This window comes from Leptosomus discolor, chromosome 2, assembly GCF_034619465.1.
Source record: "Leptosomus discolor isolate bLepDis1 chromosome 2, bLepDis1.hap2, whole genome shotgun sequence".
Lineage (NCBI taxonomy): Eukaryota > Metazoa > Chordata > Aves > Leptosomiformes > Leptosomidae > Leptosomus > Leptosomus discolor.
This window is the reverse complement of record NC_141392.1, coordinates 9,430,757-9,451,420: the sequence shown is the minus strand read 5'-3', so window position 1 is coordinate 9,451,420 and position 20,664 is coordinate 9,430,757. Positions and strand designations below refer to the sequence as shown.

At 38.6% G+C, this 20,664-nt stretch overlaps 1 protein-coding gene across 1 annotated transcript in view; it reads left to right on the top strand.

Annotated features, from left to right (window-relative positions):
• Positions 1–20,664, top strand: part of EML4 (EMAP like 4) — a 93,187-nt gene that overhangs the window by 49,084 nt on the left and 23,439 nt on the right. Inside the window, exons 8-14 of the mRNA XM_009949025.2 lie at positions 6,435–6,558; positions 11,939–12,088; positions 13,566–13,635; positions 15,009–15,119; positions 17,490–17,585; positions 19,727–19,861; positions 20,091–20,226. Of these exons, the coding sequence (XP_009947327.2) occupies positions 6,435–6,558; positions 11,939–12,088; positions 13,566–13,635; positions 15,009–15,119; positions 17,490–17,585; positions 19,727–19,861; positions 20,091–20,226 (822 nt within the window). The remainder of the gene's footprint in view (positions 1–6,434; positions 6,559–11,938; positions 12,089–13,565; positions 13,636–15,008; positions 15,120–17,489; positions 17,586–19,726; positions 19,862–20,090; positions 20,227–20,664) is intronic.

Below are 20,664 nucleotides of genomic sequence, written 5' to 3'. Positions count from 1 at the left end.
ATTAAGAAATCATAAGGCAAAGCTGTAAAATCATTCCAAACCAAGGCAAATCTCTCATCACTAGTGCTTTCTTTCGACTGTGTGGTTTGCATTGCACCAGTGCTCGATAGCGACAGTGCATGTCCGCTTGTCAGGTTCAGCAAGCATTGACACATAGCTCGGGGTGAGAGATGGCAGACCTGCAGCTGCATTTTAATTCCAATGTAACTTAAAATGTAATGGTCTGGGCATGGTGGCTGAATTTGGTTGTATTTGTGTCTGTGCTGTTAGCACTGGTTTAAATTAGAAACAGACTTCTAAGCCTTTGTCCCTCAGGTTAGTGGTCCTACAGAGTTCTTGGACACGGGCCTGAAAGCAGAAAGCTTGTGGGAAAGAAGCTATTTGTAGTATTAAAAAGCACAACTTCACTGGTCAAGCAACTAGAAGGTGAAGACAGATTAATAAATGTACTCTGGATGTGGTAGTTTATTGTATATTATTGGAGTTCTGCTTGGCCAAGCTAGTTGGAGTCTTTTGGGGTTTTTCGTTTGCTTGTAATTCACTTTAAGGGTAAGATTCAGATGCTAAACGCAAATAGAACTGAACTGAGGGTTTTGTTGCATCAGCCCATGTTGTTCTTTCATACTAGATGGGGTGGGACCTATTGAAAAATAGTCACTGATAATTTGCGAGAGTGATTCCTTAAGAGTTAAACATAGAACCATATAGAAAAATAGATTATTTATTCACCATTACCTACTCTGTGTAAGTGTGTGTATATTTTTGCCATCTACTGTGTGCTCATTAGACTTCTCATTATGCATTCATTTCCTAGCTGAAGAGCAGTTAATTACAGCACAGACTTGTGGGTCTACCTCAGGCTCTGTCTAAATAGGAATAGTGTGATATAAAATACATTCTTTTAATATTTTGTTCAGTTTCGTTGAATAAATCAATAATTGAGGATGAGGGCTTCTCGTATTCCTTGACGATTTCATTTTGAAGCATGTATTTTGGAAACCTGGAGGATTTTGAATTTAAGTCGCTGTCTTCAAATTTCTGAGGGATCTAAACAGTAGCTTTCATGTCTCCTGAGTTGCCCTTCTCTGTAGATACTTCTGAGTTAATCTACAAAGACTTCTTTGATCTTTTTTTTTTTCTCCTCCTATCAGTTCCTATTATTTTTATTATTTTCCTCTGAAAACCTTCCCTATTCCCCTAAGAATATGATGCACAGAAAGTAGATAATTGCTCAAGTATCACTGCATGACTCTTTCTGTGCTGACTTCATGGAAGCACTAGTTTCAGCCTTTCAGGGGGGTATGTGTTGCTGTATCTTTGCTGTCTGTTATCACCTGCAGTGTTTTGCACTGGTCTTACCTTCCAGCTTGCTTTCCCTGAATTGATGGGTTCTAAACTTTCTTCCAAGAGTAAATTAATAGGCATTGTTTGAAGTTGAACTAGGCATTGTTTGAAGTTGAATTTTACTGTTACCTTTGTGCTGCCTTTTTTTTTTTTTTTTTTTTTTCTTGTATAAGGTGTGAGTAAAAGCTTATTTATGTTAATGGGAATCTCCTTTTGGTACAATGAGACTTTGCAGGAAATTTTCAGTCACTGTCTACTGTTTGTTTACAATTTTTTATTTGCCCCTAAGTTTTAGTCCCGGGTTCTTGGTGTCGCATGCTTTACCAACAGTTTCTTTGTATGCAAGGGAAGTATGCTGACTTACAGTGACTGTCAATGAAGAAGATGCATTTGTTCCCTTGCAGATCAGGCAGGCTTCTAGGGTTCCCTCAGTAGCAACACCTTGTTTCACCAACATATTCATTCTTCTCTTCCATAGCAGCCTATAAACTTTCAAAGAACACGCATTACATACTCTGGTTGCTAACATCTGCCTCCAGCCTGTTGGGACCTATTTGGCTTAGCATTTACACTAATGAACTTAACACAGGAAAGTAGGAACACTGATGAAATTTCACTGATGACATGGAGCTAAGAGACCAAATGATACAGTGGAAGCTGAGATTTTAATACCTAGATGTTCCTGAGGCCTGGAGTAGTATAAGACAAAATTAACTTATTCAAAGTGAAAGGTCACACATACAGGAGTTGCTAGCAATGTTTTGGCTATAAACAGCTGTCTGCCAGAATTAGAATTAAATGGTGAGGAAAAGGGCTCTAACATGCTAGTTAATCATACAAAGACTGAACCGCTCACTTCTTATGAAAACACAAATGCTATCCTGGAATGTATCAGAAGTAATTCTAACAGAGATACGCACCCTTATGAAAAATGCTAATGCATCAAAACCCTGGTAGGTTCTCCTCTGTAACGCTGCGTGTAGTTGTAACCACCCACAGTCATAAAAGGTAGATCTTGTGGTGGTGTGGAAACAGACTGAATCCTTATCACACAGAGAGTTAAATAGCTGGATGGTTTTCGTATTGCAAAACTAAGTCTGGGAGGAGGAAGGGCATGGTTGCTGTTTTCATGCTTACCTGATGCACTTTCAGACAGCAGATGGGCAGACCTGTGCTGAAGTTAACAGCCACGCTGTCACATGCACCAAAAGTAAACAACCTGGCCATGCTTTGTGGAAATTGAGAGGTTCCCAGCTATTAGGAGAAGGAAATTTTTGGGTGGTATTCCGAAATCAACATAGCGTGTTTGTGTGTATCCAAGTGACAGTCAAGTCTCTGCTGTCCAAAGTGAGTGCTGCAGTACCCAGATCAGAGTAAAAAACCAGAGTGATGCAGGCAGAGAGGGCACTGGGGGGCACGTTGTGCATCCGTCGGGCTGGGCAGTGCTAGGCTCAACTGTGATGTTCCTCCAGCTCATGACGTGGGTTTGCAGAGTCACGTGGCTGATCTGAGCTCAAATCCGCCTTTAGGTGGGCCCTCGCCAAGTCGCTGAGCTCTGTCTTTGTGTCACTCCTCCTGAGTGATGTTTTGTGTCCCTTCAGCTGACGGGGCCTCGGTGTGGTCAGGTCAAGTGTTTCTGCATGTTTGGGGCTGAGTTAATCATTTCGCCAGACCTCTGGGGATCCCACAGAGAGCGGAGACCTGCGTGGAGTTTGTTTGGGTCCAGCACACCCAGAGAGCTCCCATGTGAGGCTAATAAGCCTGAGCCGATCCTGGAAGCAAAAATTGGGAGTGCTAGTCCTGTGTCCCCTGGCACTTGTGCAAAGAGAATGTTGAGGCTCCAGAGGTGAATTATTGCTGAGCCAAGCAGAGTTTGGCAAGGGCTGTGGATTTGTGCTCAAAGCTGCACAAAAGCAGCTGCAGCTGTTCCCAGTGAAGAGCTGGCCCCTGAAGCTAGAGCGCTGCATCCACTTGATGCTGCCTTTTGTAGCAACCCTGGGCCTGAGCTATTCCTTTTTTGTGTGGCATGGATAATCCATGGCACCTGGGTGTGCTATCTACAGAGCTTCAACTGTACTTTTAGGTTGGTTTGATCCGTATTTTAAAGGATTCATAGGATGTCTGCAGTAGCAGATTAATAAATTTAGCAAGTGCCAAGGTCGTTTCAGCTATGCTCTCCTGCCTGTGCCCTCTTCCTTCCCCCCCACCACCCCAATGCTTCTGCAGTGGGTAGTGTGGTCTGAACATCTTTTATATGGGGTAGAGACTTTTTGCTTTCATACTAACTGTTTTCAGGTTGGTAGATAGCAGAATTGTCGACAATTTTTTGTTTTGTGGGGGTTTTCCCCCTCCCATTCTTTAAAACTTCTCATTTTATCTCCCATATATCCCCTTACCTACATATCTGCTATGAGATGACCAAGGCTTTTTTATTCCAAAAGATGAAGTGAGGGAAAAGTCTTGACACACTGCTTTGTGCCAGGCAGTAGTGAGAATCCAGGAAAGAAACAGATATTCTAATGCTCTTGAACATTCTGTTGAGCCAGTGTGCTATGAAAGAGTTAAATCGCTGGTTTTCTTAACTTGCAAGTGCAAGAATTTGGCTTCAGGCAATTAGTAGCTGTTTGGGAATGGTTTTGTTGATATGCTGCCACCCTCTCTAGCATTTCAAAAGATTATTACATTAATATTATATTTGCCCTACAGGTTATTCTGACGAAAGGAAATTTACAGTCTTAGACAAAAATCTTTCAGTGGTTTCTCTTTTTAATCCTTCCTCTTCTGTAGGGAGAGGCTTAATCAAGTTATACCTAGCCTATATCTCTCTAACAAGTGTGTTAAATATGTATCTTCAAAGGTAATCTTGAATAACATGCAGCTAGCTAATAAAACCAAAAAAATGTTCGTTCTTTAATGGGGAAGTTCAGAGAGCTAATTTGTATCTGAATGCCCTGCAGATAATCTTTTCCCTGAGCTCCAGGAGAGCCTCTTATCTTCTGGTGAAAGACCTGACTGAATTCCTCTTGGACTCTTCATCTCTCTCATCTGCAGAGTCCCAACAGGTGCAACTGCCTCCATCCGTGTGAATTTCAGTTGCAGCTTGTCTCCCCTGTTCTAAGCAGCAATGAGACTTTTGATGTTAAATTTGTGGTGTCATTTTGTACTGATCTTGTGGAACCAGAAGTGCCAAGCTCAGTGTTAAATCAAGAATTTGACTTGCACAAACGGATGGTCTTTTCTAAATACCCTCAGGCTACGCTGTGCTTTAATTTGAGTGTGAGTACCAGATTTTAATAGAAAGGTCACTGTTAATACGTTACTCTTGGTTTTGGACAGTGTTATTTTATCTCTGTAAAATACATACTTTAAATAATATATTGGTGGAAAAAATGAGACATGCTACTAGTTTGCAGTGATTATCTAAACATTTGTGTCAAACTAGTGGCAACACCATCTTTAGTTTTTCTCAACAGTGCAATTAAGCAATGCACATTTCGTAAAATAACCATTGTTTCTCATTTAGCTACTGGGAAGGGATTTTCTTTGTTCTTTGATATTTGATCTGATGTGTCAGTGGATGGACTCACAGGGCTCTCATTCAAAGGAGCTGTATTTGTTCTTAGAAGTGGGACAACTGTTTTTCATCTTCTTGATATTTATTCCTTTGATACTGGACTTAAATGGCTCAACTTTCATTGTATTAATATTCTAAATAAGGAAAAACCTTTATGGATGTGTTTGTTTTATATTGCTCCATTATTACAATTTCTGAATTGTTTTTTGAGCCTTTGGGGGTTTGTTGCACTAGCTTTCAGTTGTATTTGATCTATCATTGGAAAATTCCCTTCTTTTAACTCCAGCGCAGAGTAAACCTACTATCAGGGTCAAAAGGGACACAAAATTAAAGTAAAATGAATTCTTCGTCTCAGAAGGTTGACTTGAGCACACTAAAAGTGGAAAAGGAGTCACGCTAATCACATCTTTTAAATCTAGACACTTGGTAAATTTGATGAACTGTGATCGGTTTCATCAAACAATTAAAAATTGTTAAAACTGTTAAACATCAAGAAATCGAACTACAGTGTGTTAAGAGGAAAAACAAAAGGTTTTGACAAATTAAGCCATATGCGTTGTGAAATCTACAAAGGGAGTATTGTGCATGTAGTAGATGATATTCTTCAGCAAAGCTTTTGACGCTTTTTCCTGAAGTATTCTTGCGTCTTAGCTTGGCCGTTACGGTTTGGATAAGTGGGCAGCTAGGTGGGTAAAAGAGCCAGTTGGGTGGTTGGCCTCAGAGGGTCGTGGTTAATGGGTCATAGTCTACCTGGTGTCCAATAGGTAACAAGTGGAATCTGCAGAGGTCTGTCCTGTTTAACATCTTTAGCAATGACCTGGAGCAGGTAACACAGTACACTCTCAAGTTTGCAGGTGACACGAGACCAGGGAGCTCGGGTGATATATGCCGGAGGGTAGAGCTGCCAACCAGGGGTGCCTGGGCAGGCTGAAGGGATTGGCCTGCAGGAATTTCACAAAATTAAGCAAGGACAAATGCCAAGTCCTGCACCTGGAGGGGCAAGGGGGAAAGAAGAGCCCCTGTCAGGGATACAGGCTGAGGACAAGAGGGGCTGTAGGGAGCAGCTCTGCAGGAAAGACCCTGGGTGTGCTGGCAGACAGCCAGGTGCCAAGAGAGGTTGTGCTATCTCCATCCTTGGAGGTTTTCAAGACTGCACTAGGTTGGACATAAAGACTTCCTGAGGTCCTCTTCAACCTGAAATATCTCATCCTGTGATTCTGTGACTACTTAATTATTCAATTTCAAAGTTCAATTTGAATTTGAAATTTGCCTTTTTAATTTAATTTGCATGTCTAAAATGTTACACGCTCAGTCTGTTCTGTCACAAATTCGAATAATGCTTACTGCGTGCGTGCACGCACCCGTGTGTGTTTTAGGCCTTTACCAAGGTCAATTTTCAAAAATAATTGTCATATCACGAGTGTTATTTACATCTCTGTGCTCATTACTGGTTTCTCTTATGCTTATTTCCTGTGAAAACTTGCTAAATGATTAATATGCTTTTTTGCTTCAACAGAGGGAGAATATATCAAGATGTTCATGCGAGGTCGACCAATCACAATGTTCATTCCTTCTGACGTAGAAAACTATGATGATATTAGGACAGAGCTGCCTCCTGAAAAGTTAAAACTGGAGTGGGTGTATCCTTGATATCAGTAACTATTTGCTGTTCCCTTTGTGTCTTGTCTTGCTTTTTTTTTTCCTTTTAGTATCTGGTCTTGTGTCTTCTCTGTTCAAATACAAAAATAACTTAAAAGTGGGGGGAAAAAGTTCAATTTAATATAACAATTGAAATGGTTTGTAGCTACTGTATAGTACGATTTTAAGCTGCAAAATATGTAGGCACAGAAAAGCCGTACTTTCTTTGTTTTGCGGTTGAAACTAATTGCAATTTATTTTCAGTGTGAAAGAAAGTGTCTTTGGAGAGTCACAGTTTCAAAAATGACCCTCTCTGCCCTTCACTGTATTAATGTAGGCTTTGAGTTCAGGAACATTGTTAGTTTTCAACCTCTGTTCATTTTTAGGAGGTTTTAGAGCTATGGAAGTTCTTGAATTTCTCATTGTTCTTACCTACAGAGCGAGGATCGCAGAAGCAGCCATCCTTTGCACTGCTTCTGTGTTTCAGATCCAAAGTGAAGGGGTTACTTTCTTGGAGACTCACGTGCATTAAACGCACTAAATAAATTCATCATTTGAAGAATGGAGTTGGTGTGTGGCTGACAAAATTCTTCAGGCTTCGTAGATCAGACGTTAAATTCATCTTCTTGATATTTCTTCATATTAATGAGACGTGCTTTTGCATGTGGCTGGGTCTTCCTGTCACCCCCGATCTCTGCAGATTCTTCCAGTAAACTGTGATTGTATAAGTAAGTTTCTTAGTACTTCAGTAAAATAACATGTCTAGGAAGTACATGAGTTGGTGTAATAATCTCAAGTTTGATCCTTCTGATGTTGCTGAAAGGAGGAAGATTTTTAGGAATGTTGATGGTACACTGTCATATGCCAGGATATGTAGACAGAGGCTGCCCATACCTCTCTCAGCGTATCTGTTAGTGACTAAGACATACCTATATTTTAAGCCACACCTTGTTACTCAGTTTAGGAAAGAAGATTTCTCTATTATTTTTCCTGCCTTTATTAACTAATGGATCTTTGAAAGAGATAATGTTGGTTAAGAAGAGCATCTGTGGATCTCGTGTCCTCTGAACTTTTCAGTGAGGCTGTGGAAGCATAGACCATAAAGGAGGAAAGTTTTGGATTAAAAGTCTGACTGGAAGCAAAATGGAGCTCTTATTCATGCTTTGCAGAACTGTGGTGCCCAGCGTTCCTACTGTCAGAGCTCTTGGGTGTTGATGCTGGCACTCATATGACTATGGAGTGAATTGGATCAGTCACTGATCTGGCTGAAATGTAATCTTTTTTGTGGAGTTAACATTCAGCAGGATCAACTCAATTTGATTTACCCCACAAACGTGCAAGGGCTAGAGCTGGCCTACTGGAGGAAGATCACATCTACTTTTTCAGCAGCCCTGAGCAGTTTGGACTGATGAAAACTGATCATGGAATCACACGCTTAGTTAAGTAGGTGCAAATCCCAGTGTGGACACACTTATTTAATGTCCAAGGACCTTAAGCTCAGGGTAAATCAGTTTCCTGCTGAGGGCTAATTAAAGTGAAATAAATCTAGTCTAAACAGACTGTCCATATGCTTTTGGAATCTGTTTAAGGAAATGTCATCCTAAATCAACCAGTGCATTTATGAGTGTAGGGTATCTTTTGGATATGATGGTGAAGAAAACAGTGAGGAAAAGGCAATAAAATTATGAGGACTTAATATTGGTCTCTATGAAGTTGCAAAAAATTGCTCCTCAGTTTTGAACACAGGAGGATACAGCAGCGGAAGATCTTGTACTTCATGTGCAGGTTTAACAACAGGAAGAATTCTGCAAGCCAGCCATAACTTCCAAATACAATGGCAAGCTGAAGGCTGTACACCTTATTAAAAAGGCTTGGGGACAGTGTTTCACAGAATATTTTAGTAACGTCAGTGTTTTGCAACTGAAATGTCAATTGAGTGTTGAATTGTTCTATCTGTAAACTTGGTTTGGACACCTTTAGTTCTCCTGCCTTCTGGATGATTGTTTATAATTGGGTTTTCCTTCAGTATTACAGTTTTGTTAGTTGGTTGGTTTGGGAGAGGGGGCGTCCTTTTTAGATTAATCGTGTCCTGCAGGTAAGTATAATATAATATATAGCCAGTACTGTAGATTCAACAGGACTCACTTAGCTTTTGTCTGCCCTGCAGATTACTGTCAATTGAAGAAATACCTCAGCTGCTTGGCAAGATAAAGTAGCTCATGGGGAAGTCTGAGCTCTTGACTGTGTCTGGTTCCTGAGTGATTTAATTTAAATTTAATAATTTAGTTTGGGTGTCCCTGCTTTGTAGTGCAATCTTTCCTACTGCACTTCAGAACTGGTTAAAGCACATCTAATATTCCTAGTAATAGAAAAATGGGCTTACTTAGCAGCTACAGAGGTCACAGTCAGTGCTGCTGTTGACAGACAGTGACTTTATATAGACTTTCTCCCAATGTATATTAGCTCAATTTCTGCAAGGTATTTCTGACTCTATTTGATAAGATTATTTTTAGCACTGGTGCTCTTCTTTCTAAGAATAATTGAAGCCAGCGGTAAATATACTATTGAATTCTGGTGTACAGTGGATCACTTTTCATTCATGAGGGTCATGACTATTCTTAGCCAATTAAAACCAAAAAAACCTCCTAAAAACTAAAATCTGTTAAGCATGCATATCAAATGTTGTGACAAAACAGTCCTTGTAATTGGCGAGAAGTCCTCACAATATGAAGACATCTGTCTCTGAATTTCCCTGGTTGAAACATCAGTCTCACTGAAAGATTACCATTGAAATTTAGTGGAAATTAAGCATCAAAGTTGTGTCACCCCTCTTTCTGTAGAGACAGTCAATTATTGTATTAACGTATCTGATGCTTTGCTCTGAGCGTGTGGAGAAGGAAAGAACTGCTATGGAGCATCAACCCCTCTCGTTTTTTCTCGAGATGGTCTGGGATGGAGAATGAAGAAAGCAAAAAAATTTCTCCACAAAACAGGTTGTTACTTTACACACTCCTGAAAAGCATGCTTCTAGAAAATGCAGCCGCTCTTTGGTACTTTATTAGTAGGAGGGGTAAAGGAATGGACTTGAGAAAACATAGCCATCTTTTGCAGCCTTATGAATGCCAGAGTTCAGTGGTGGGTGCCAAAATATTTAGCCTTAGCTTTGCATGGTAGACTTCTGCTGTGGAAAGGCGTGTTTGTGTAAATCATTAATACTTTCTTAGGATGCATGTTCAAAGATGTCAGTCTTACTAAATCCTTATCAATACACTCCCTGTTGTATGCAGCAGATTAACAAGATCTGTCTTTCTCCTCTGAGAAGGTGTTTAGAATAGCATTCTTCATGCTTCAGGATAGAAAAAATATTTTCATTGGTTTGTAGCCCATCGTTTTTGAAAGTTCAGTGGTCTGGTTGTTTTGGTTTGGTTTGGTTTTTGTTTTTAGAAAAGGCCATTCTGGAGCTTCTTTTTGTTCCATCTGTTTAAAAGAAGAAGAGAGAGGAAAATTTAGTGGGAAAGTAAATAGCGATGGAAGAGAAACAGAGGCATTTTTTTTTTTTCTGCCCTCAGCATTGTGTTGTATCAGCGTTTCTCTCAATATCATTTGCTAAGCAAGCCAGCAAGTAATCTCTGCTTCAGAGGAGCCACTCTGCTCTCCTAATAAACAGAAGACAGCAAGGTACAAATCTGTTTTGTTTTCCATACTCTTAGAAGATTTAATTGACAACTGAATGCAGTGTACCTCTTTGAACCATTGTTTAGTTACAGCATGTGTTTAATTTTGCAAGTATTCCTGTGGTATAGCAGTCCTGTGGTTTGTTGGGACTGCAAAAGGGAAAAGTTAGTGTGGTGGAGGATTTTTTGGGGTGGGGACTGGCATTGAAAGGGGTGTGGTGGGATTTTTGGTAGAAAGGTAGCCCTTTTCCAAGAAGAATAGAGGCCAGGGTGTCAGCTTAGGAGATGTCAGTTTAGATACTCCCAAACTTGGACTACTGCACCTGCTTTCATTCCAGCCAGCTTTCTCCATGTGGGTCATAAAATCTTAGAATCATAAAATCATTAGGTTGGAACAGACATCTAAGATCATCAAGTCCAGCCACTGACTTAATACCACCGTGCCCACTTAACCATGTCTACATGCTACATCAACACATTTTTTTTAAACACCTCCAGGGATGGTGACTCCAGCACTTCCTTGGGCAGCCTGTTCCAGTGTTTGACTAAAGAAATTTTTCCTAATGTCCAATCTAAACTTCCCCTCTTGCAACTTGAGGCCATTTCTTGTCCTATCACTAGTTACTTGGGAGAAGTAACCTCCTTTCAGGTAGTTGTAGGGAGCGATAAGGTCTCCCCTCAGCCTCCTCTTCTGGGTCTTTGACTTCCTTTTATTTACCTGATTACCAGGATCGAAGGCTGGAATCCTTTAGCTCAAGTTGCTTAATGTATTTCACATATTTTCCTTGCTGTTGCAGGTGCATTAGTTGGCACTGGAGAGCTCTCTGAAGTGCAGGACATAACAGGAAAGTTATATTTTTCAGGCTACAGCGCTATTGTTAAAGTCTGAGTTATGATGTTAATTGTATCTAGTGACCCTGGGAACTGAAATACAGGCACACAGCCACATTAATAGTCTAAATTAAGAAAATTGCACCTGTTTCAAAGAAATAATGAGTTGTTATAATGTTTGATCAGTGCTAACCAAGGCTGGTTCGCAGTGTGTAAAACTTCTGAACGTCATTTGGAGTCATGCAGGTTTCCTATGAAAATCATCCCTTTTAAATATTTTGGGTAGATTTGGGTAGAATATTTTTCACTGTCAGTTCCTTTTGAGTTTTGTTTGTTTTAAAAATACTCTAAAACAGTCTAAAGAAATATTTCCTGAACTTGGCACTGCATTGCAGAAGCTGGCCTTTTTCTGAGGGGCATTAAGAGTTTTCACACACTTGTATTAAAAGGCCAAATGAAAGGAATACTCTGGTGCCCAGAGTGCAGACGCACACCTCGGTTGCTGTAAAAAATGTAAAATCAAAACAGTGAGTCCTGCTGTTAGCTAATGAAAGTTCACATGGAGGGTTTTATAAAATGACAACGTTGTATTTGTTTTACTTCAGTAGGTCTTACATATTTTATTTTTAACATCAATGAGCATCACTTTTTAAGGGATTTGGTTTCCTGAAGCCCAGTTGTATGGGGTTTGTTTTTCTAAACTGTGTTACTGAAATTGTGCTGTGGTTCCAGAGGAAAAACATAAAGGGCATTTGCTGACATGAGAGCTCCCCCAGGAATCCTTTAAGGAGGTAAAAAAAAAAGTTGCCTTTTTTTTTTTTTTTCTGATATACCAGTGATTATGAAAACCTTGACTTTAAAAAAAATATATGTATAGATATGGGTATCGTGGAAGAGACTGTCGAGCCAATGTTTACCTCCTTCCTACTGGAGAAATTGTATATTTCATAGCTTCAGTGGTGGTACTATTTAACTATGAGGAGAGAACACAGCGACACTATTTGGGTCATACAGACTGCGTTAAATGGTTAGTATATGACATTTGCATGTAAGTATGTGTGTAATAATGCAGAAATGTGTTTTTTTATTCTCTCCTACTGTATATATGAACTCATTAATGTCATCACAATTATAGTTATTTTCTGTTTCATCAGTCCCAGTAGACTTCACTGTAGTAAGCACTGCACAAATGAATGGTGCTAGAGCGGTCCATGCTAGCTTAGGATTTCTGTCTTAAGTGTAAAACAATGGGATACGTAGTAAGAGTGTCAGATTAGAGAAAGGATCTTTGTGTAAATTATTCTAAATAGATATCCTAGAAATTAAAAATTGTTATCAGCCTAATTCTAAATCAGTGATTTACATGCAGTATGGCAAAGGTGTAGTCTTTAAGGAGAATTAGAAAACCAAATGGAAAACTGAGCAATAATTTCCTCATTTTTTAATAGATGCCCCTGCAAGTATTAAGGCTGTCTGGAAAATCAGAAAGGTGTTTAGAAAACAGAGAAGCAGGGAAGTTGAAACCAGCGTCATTGTGGCTGCAAAGGTGGTTGCTGACTTTATGATATTAGTCTGAAGAGTAGAGCACATAATGTAATGGTGAGCATAAGCTCCCTACTGAACTGAATGGAGAAGAGTTGCCGTCTAAACCTCTTTTCTGCTGGCTGTGCTTTGATAACTGTAATTGCTTCCTGTGGGAGGAATGCTGTCAGTCTTGTGTTTTTCACTTTCATTCAAAAAAACTAGACTGAACGCAAATGTGTTTGGTGTCCATCGTTCTGATCTCTTCAGGCTCCCCCCTCTACCCCTTTCCTGTTTCAGTGGGTTTTTTCACCTTTGTAATTTTACAGAGAAAGCAAACAAGAAGATCAGTCAAAAAATCACTGGGACTTACAGGATGTGTATTCTGAAATCCGTTTTTTCACATCAACTCCAAAGCAAAATGTGAGAAGCAAAAGCAGATTTGTACTTAACGCTACTAGTGCACCATACCGGAGAACTTCATTAGTACAATTACATCAGTAACTCATTTCAGGTGGCAGCGATCCCTGACTCCTGGGTGCACGTGCCCTCAGCCACTTTTCAGCTGTTTTTTGCCCAGACTCATGCTATCTGTGGGTTTAGGCATAAAATATGCTGTAGTGTTTATAAATATGGTGCATAACTATGTGTAGGAAGTTTATCATGAGACAATGTACATTTTGTTACAGTGGACTCCTGATGCAGTGGAAACCTTAGATTTCAGAACACCTCATGTGGAGGTGGCTCTTCTGGCACTGCTGGTTGTACGCCAGCAGCCATGGCAAAAGCCTGACCAACCCATCAGTACAGTGTGTAATGAAATAGTCTGATGAAAAACATTCAAGCTGTCTCATTAAAAGTGGGATTTAGGATCATAAGTGTCTTCATGGGCTTCTGTTGAGAAAGAAAAAAATTTTTACAAAAACCTCTCAGTTTTGAAGACCTATGACAGCAAAAGCAAGTCATATTTCTGTCTGTCTTAGTCTTGCAGTTCATCCAGACAAAATTAGAATTGCAACAGGACAGTTAGCTGGAGTGGATAAAGATGGAAGGGTAAGTAATAGAGCTGTTGAGCAGTAGCATCTTGTTTTGAAAATCAGGAAAAAGTGGTTTTTGTTTTTTGTTTTTTAATCTCATGATGACTTTCTGTTTGCAGTTTATTTTATGCACTGCATTTACTGCAATATTTTGCTCTTTCTAAGGTAACAGCCTATATCTCTAGCAAAAGGCAGTACAACTAAGCACTCAGCCATACATCAAAAAGAGCAGGAGCTCATAAAGTCCTTTATCTGTGTCATAGGAAACTCAATTTTAATTCTGCAAGCAAATGTGAAGCTTGCAATTGATTTATAAGGCCACATCGTTTCTATCACATTTCTTTCAATAAGTCTTCTCCCAGAGAAGAAAAAGCCCCCAGTTCTGTGGGTCAGTGTACTCTTAAGGCTTCATGGAAGAGGAAACCAACTTTGAGAATTCATGGAAGGTGTGTCAAGCTTTCCTACAAACTTGCTGATTTGAGAGCATGTGTGTTTAAATGCTCTTGTCCTTGGCTCTTGGCAAACTGTCAGAATTTGAATAATTGGATTATCTTCATGAAGTTATAGTCAGAGGAAAAAAAAGGCGGGGGGACGCAAAAAGATGACAGATACTATGAGGTGTAGAAACATGTTAAATACAACCCTTATTCAGATGTTTAACTTAATTTCTTAGATTTTGTAAGAAATTGATGTGGAGTTTTTTGTATAATTATTAAGATTTCCACTGAACATTTGTTGACTCTACTGTTAGGGCTGGTTGGTTTGGTTTTCCATCAGTGGGATGATTTTTTGTTAATTTTTATGGTGAATGCTGTCCTTAAGCCAACTTAATTCCCACTTTCTTTGTGATTGTTTCACATTTATGAATCTAAGCTGTTTTGGGTTAGTACTTGTATGAAATAAAACCACGCACATTTCCATTGAGTGGTTGGTGATGGTTAGGGGACTTGGTGCACCAGGGTTTATTCTTTTAATTTTAATTTTGTTTTCCTACTTTCTATATAGAAAAACAAGGTTTGATCATTATTTTCAGTTGTTGCATAATGTTGCTAGGTCTGGGGTCTGAAATGCAAGATGATTCTTCTGTTATTTGTTTAAGGACTTAATTTGGGCAAAGATTTATTTTCACAACTACCAAATGCCACCATACTTAATTCCTGCCTCGACAGCACGGCTGCCATATTTGTAGCCCAGACACAGGGAGCAAAATTGTCTTGTCTCTTACCTTTGAGCTTCAAGATACTATCCAGCAGCATCGTTAGCACAGGTCATCCTGCATTTCGGTCTGCAGTTTGTAATTCAGGTAGCATCTGCTTAACATAACTTGACACCTGCATGTGATACTTCCACTGTTGATGACCCTGTTTGTCCCGTTGCTTTTTCACGCAGCCTCTGCAGCCCCATGTTAGAGTATGGGACTCGGTGAGCTTGGTGACGCTGCAGGTTATTGGCCTCGGGACTTTTGAGCGTGGAGTGGGGTGTTTGGATTTTTCAAAAGCGGTAAGATGGGTGTGTTTACTTGCTGTGTTAAATAATTTATCAATCCTCCAGAGGTTTCCTTCCCATTTACATAGATTTTTTTTTTGTATGTAGTTGTCTAGCTGTTCTGTTTTGGTATTAAAAGTGTGTCAGTAAAGTTTATGTATACTTTATAAAACCAGCTGACAGCGAGCTAGCTCAAAAAACAGGAAATAGCACCTGTAAAACTGTGGTAACAAACTAGCACAGTGAATAAATAGCAGGCAAGAAAAATCTTCACTAGAAATTGAAGTCCGTGATGGGTTTGGTGATTTGGTTTTGTTTGTGAGGGGCTTGGTTTTTTGTTTGGATGTTAAAAACAAGCTTGTTAGTGAGGTCAGACAAATTTTAGTGAGTTTTGATAGAAAGGGTAACTATTCTGCTTGCACAGCTGGAGTAGGTTTTTATCCACCAACAGGAAGTTAAAAAAAAAAAAAAAAAACACATTAACGTGTGTGGGTTTTTTCTCAAGGAGTGATTTCTTCAATTTGTGCCTTTACTTTTACATAGAAAAAAAAGAAATAGAAAGCTTGTTACTGAGCCCACAGAATTTATCAGAAAAATCAGTAGCAAATGGAGATGTGATACTTGGCATTGATTGGCAATGAGTGTATTATTTCGTAAAATGTGTGCTAATTTTAATCTTGAAGCTGTCTTTATATTTTTGCCAAAGCACTGAGACATACCAGACCTCCTGAAAACCCAGGCTGTGATTTGTGCATCCAAGCATGAACTGATATGTGTTAAAAAATAAAAAATGCAGAAAAAAGGATGTCTACTGTATTTTGCTAATAGAGGAAGAGATTCACAGGGCAGCTGAGGTGGGAAGGGATGTCTGGAGATCGCCTCATCCACCATCCTGCTCACAGCAGGCTCAGCCAGCAGCAATCCTGCTGGGTTCTGGTTGTCTCCAAGAATGGAGACTCAACAGTGTTGCTGCACGACCTGTTGAGAAGAAATGCTTACACACTCTTGCTGCAGTTTCACTTGACATCAGAGTGTTGCTACATTAGTTATATCTAGGTTTTCTCTTTCAGTATACAAGTAATTTATTCATTTGTTTACTTATTAGAAGCATAAATAAAATAGATTGGTGTGAAAGGAGTAGTCACTCTAACAAACCAATAAAACTTTTGAACTCAGATACTTTTTTTTTTTTTCAAGGTGAATAAATACATGTTGCATCATTTTAAAAACAAAACAAACAAAAAAACAGTAAGGAATTTTTGAGGACTAGATTTTAGGTTTTATTAGTTCTGTTTTGTAGCTGAAACTGATTTTGATACCTTGTTACAGTCTCACAGGATTCCTCACTAGACTGAAACAGTGAATGTGCAGTATCTAGAGCTGTGTTTTTACTGCATAATTTCATTAACCCACGCAAGAGCTGTGTATATCACCAATAGTGTCTTCAGGGTTTCTTTCCACTTAATAATTGATGTGTATATTTGCATATTACTGCTCATAATACTATTTGGGAATAAAAATTTCAGCCACCTCTATTTTCGTAATTTGTTAGAGAATGGGGTTGAACTGCAAGAATCAAGTTGAAAATAAATCAGGCCTCCTCCAAATCTTTTTACACGTGTCCTTGAAACAACTGGTTTGTGCAAGTATGTGTTGCTGTGAATAAGTATGTTTTTGTTCTAAGATTTTCTGTCTGCTCTTTCAATTTTGTATAGCCATGTTTACTATTTTGTTGTGAAATTGTTTCAAAATAAGCAGTTTCAGTTATTTAATACCATAGATTTCAGTCTTTCTGCTATGTAAACATCATTTTATTTAGAAAGTGTTACCCACGCTGAAGTTTTACCGTAGTTTTACCAACTACCTGATGAAACTGCTGATGCTTAATGCTCCATGAGGAAAATACGAGTTGCGCTTACAAAATTTGATAGTGTAAAGTTGTGTGTGTGTGATGGTGACATTTAAGAAAAAAACAAGTGGAGCTGTGTGTCTGTCCTCCGAGACCTGAGATAAAACAAAATATTTGCAGAATAGAAAAAGGGAGAAACCTCTTTGCTACTAGCATGATACTGCAAACAAGAAAGCAAATAAAAGACAACAACAAAGACGACAGACTAAAAGGGAAAGACTTGGTAAGATACTTTTAAAGCTTTCCTAGAATATTATTTGAAGCTTGGTCATTTTTTATGAGATTATGCAAAAATCTATGTCGATCTTTGAGAAAAGGAAAATACCGGCTATATTGAGGTTATAATTATTTTAAAAGGACTTGCTTTATTTAAATTTGTACCTTTGTGGTTTATTAAAATACTACTGCCCTGCCTTGTTACTAAATAGGGTATGGTAGTACTTTGTCAGCACTTCTTTTTTTTCTTTTTCCTTTAGGATTCTGGTACTCATTTGTGTGTAATTGATGACTCTAATGAGCATATGCTCACTGTGTGGGATTGGCAGAGGAAATCAAAAATAGCAGAAATAAAGGTAATTATTGCACAAATTAATATTATGAAATACAAGTGGTTTTGTTCCCATAAATACAACAGCTTGAGACACACATTTGATCTTACTTGGAAACTGGAAGTGTCTAGTACTGCTGGCTTGTGTAAGGGCACGAAAGAAATGTATTCTCTACTTGTATGTTGAAAGGTTTGAATATTGGAGTGCTTATAATTACATTTTACTCATCCCCAAAAGCCAATCCAAATAAAGCAATTCTCTAATATATTCCTAATTTTTTCAAAAATCAAAATCCTGGGAACTTTAAGAAACTGAAGTGATGATTCAGTCTGTAGTTGCTTATTTAAAAAACAAACAAACAAACAACAAAAAAAAAAAACCCACAAACCAAACAACAAACTATTAGACATTCCTTATTTTCATTTTTGTCTCAATCGGATTCCAGGCGTTGTTTCTCAGTACATGTGTCTCTTCTCATTTGAAGTCCATTAGTACTTTTGTAGACTCCAATCTCGTCTACTTTTCTGTTTCTTTCATAACCTTCTAAATTTCTGATCTGTGAGAAGCATTCAGAGGTGTTGAGCTCAATGTTTGTGTCAAGTTGATTCCACTGGAAACACCCAATCCGACAATAACTTGCTATTGAGCTCCATATTTTGAAGCATCTTGCTTTGCATTATACAGTATCAAGCAAGGAGATATTACCTGGATGTGGAACTGAGTATTTTTAATTTTTTTTTTTAATCATGAGTCAGGAAGTGGAATACTCTACAAGCCTATATGTCTATATGATTACAAACTTGCAATTCAGATGACAAAATCGGGTTGATTTGACCCTTTTTCTTTAAATTATGTTGACCGATACTAAATATATTCTGTAAGTTTCAACATAATTGTATGTCAGTATTTTCATTTCCTTGCTGATACTTAATGTGAAGCTATTTGGCATATGCCTTGTATTTCCCATTTTGTTGACATTAAGTTTTGGCTATTTTCACTCTCCAGGGAGTTTCTTGGTGTTTCAGAGTTCGCTAAAAGCAATTTGGCAGGGACAGCTTGCCCTTCAGTTCTTGTTCACATTTAGGACTTGATCTTGCAGTATCTTAAGCACTTTCATCCCTTGATCTAGGCTGCTAAACAGAAGCCTTTTCTCAGCTGAACTCCATTAAATTTTTCAGTCCTTAGTTTCCATATGATTTGTGGATCTAGGAGATCCGCTCATGTGGAGGAAACTGTGCATGAGAAGCATAATTCAATGAATATGGCAATCAACAAAACATGAAACAAGAAGGTAGTTTGCCTAAAGCAAGCCAAAACTGGTGAAGTGGGAAAAGGTACTCCCACAGGTGCTGATTAAGCAGCACTTTTATGTGTACTCCTCTAAAGTATGGGCTTAAATCCCTTAGAAGTAAATGCATTGATGCATTTACTTAAGTGTTTTGTAGAGTCATTGCCTCCAGGAGATTGTCTTCAAAGACAGTTTGGTTGAATGTACATTATAAGTCAGATAAATGTCCAGTCAGATTGTTATGTTTATAAAAATCTATTGGTAAAGGATGAAATACTCACTGAGGCGTTGGTAATTCAGTAACAGTATATGCATCCAGTAAAAATACGAAGGTGGGACCCTATGTTTCAGAGTTTTGAGTTCTGCAGGCTTCTCTTTTTCTTCTTCACGAGGACAAAAGGAGAGGAAGAAAGAACTCAAAGGAATTTTTATAGAATTTCAGAGAGAACAATAGGTATAACCCTGCTATGTTACCATTGCCTCACCTGCCTCTATCATAGCCTTGTTATCCAGAATAGCAAACTAGTCTGTGTAAAAACTAAGCAGGGTTTTCAACCCCAAAAAAGGGTCTTTTATACATCATTCACTTTCCATAGCAGTATTCCTGAGGGCAGAAGCTTTTGTGATTTAAAAAGTGAATGTAAAACCCTGACTTTTCTTCTGAAGTTTTACAAAGATCTCTTTTCAATGTAAAAAATCAATATGTATAAAATGATCTGTGAGGTCATTGATTTAGCACGGAACACTTACAGATTCTTTCTAGCATACAATGAGCTGTCTAGTTCCTCATATCTCTGTTGTAAAACTTGGAATTTTACATGTGTTTCTAGTAGTTAATGTCCCATCTGAATAAATATTATTTCTGTTATTATTTCAGACTACAAATGAAGTTGTTCTTGCTGTAGAATTCCATCCAACTGATGCGAACACCATAATAACATGTGGAAAATCTCATATATTTTTCTGGACCTGGAGTGGCAATTCATTATCAAGGAAGCAAGGGATATTTGGGGTAAGAATGTCTTGATACCAGGTCAGTTTTAAAGCAATGGAATGATCTGCTTATGTTTTCTGTAAATTTGCCTCGTTGTTACCATGTACTGTTTGAGCAGAGAGGTAAAAAACCCAAAAAAGGTTAAATTCTGCTTACTTGTATGCAGGGTGTATGGGTGTGGATACATTACACTAATTATGTAAAAAGTACAAGCAATTATCCCTTTCTGTTGCTTGTTTTGTTTCAGAAATATGAAAAACCCAAATTTGTCCAGTGTTTGGCTTTTTTGGGAAACGGTGATGTGCTCACTGGAGACTCAGGTGGGATAATACTTATATGGGGCAAAACTACTGTAGAATCTACTCCAGGAAAAGGGTCTAAAGGTAGGATACCTTCACAGTTAATCACAAATTTTTAGATAGTCTGTAGAAGGATTGCATTAGAAAAGGAATAGGGAAGCAGGCCTGACTAAGCATGCTTCCTATTGTTAACAGGTGGTACTAAACTCCTTCATGTGTCATGAATTTGCTGACTTAAGTGCAGTCTAGAGTTTCTCAATAATTGAGTCTGTGCCTGAAATGAATGAAAACTACTTTATCTCAATGTTTTACGTGTAAAAAAAAAAAAAAAAATAAAATGTGCAGTTCATCAGCTTTCCTTTCATCCTGAGATTTGAAAAAGGCTGTAGGATCAGATTGAGGATTCTGCAGGGTACCTTTGCCTCTTAAGGCTTATGTTGTACCATGCTTGTCTCAGAGGAATACCAGTAAGCGTTGAAGCTGATGTTAACAGGACTTGTATATGAAGGAAAACCGTAATGC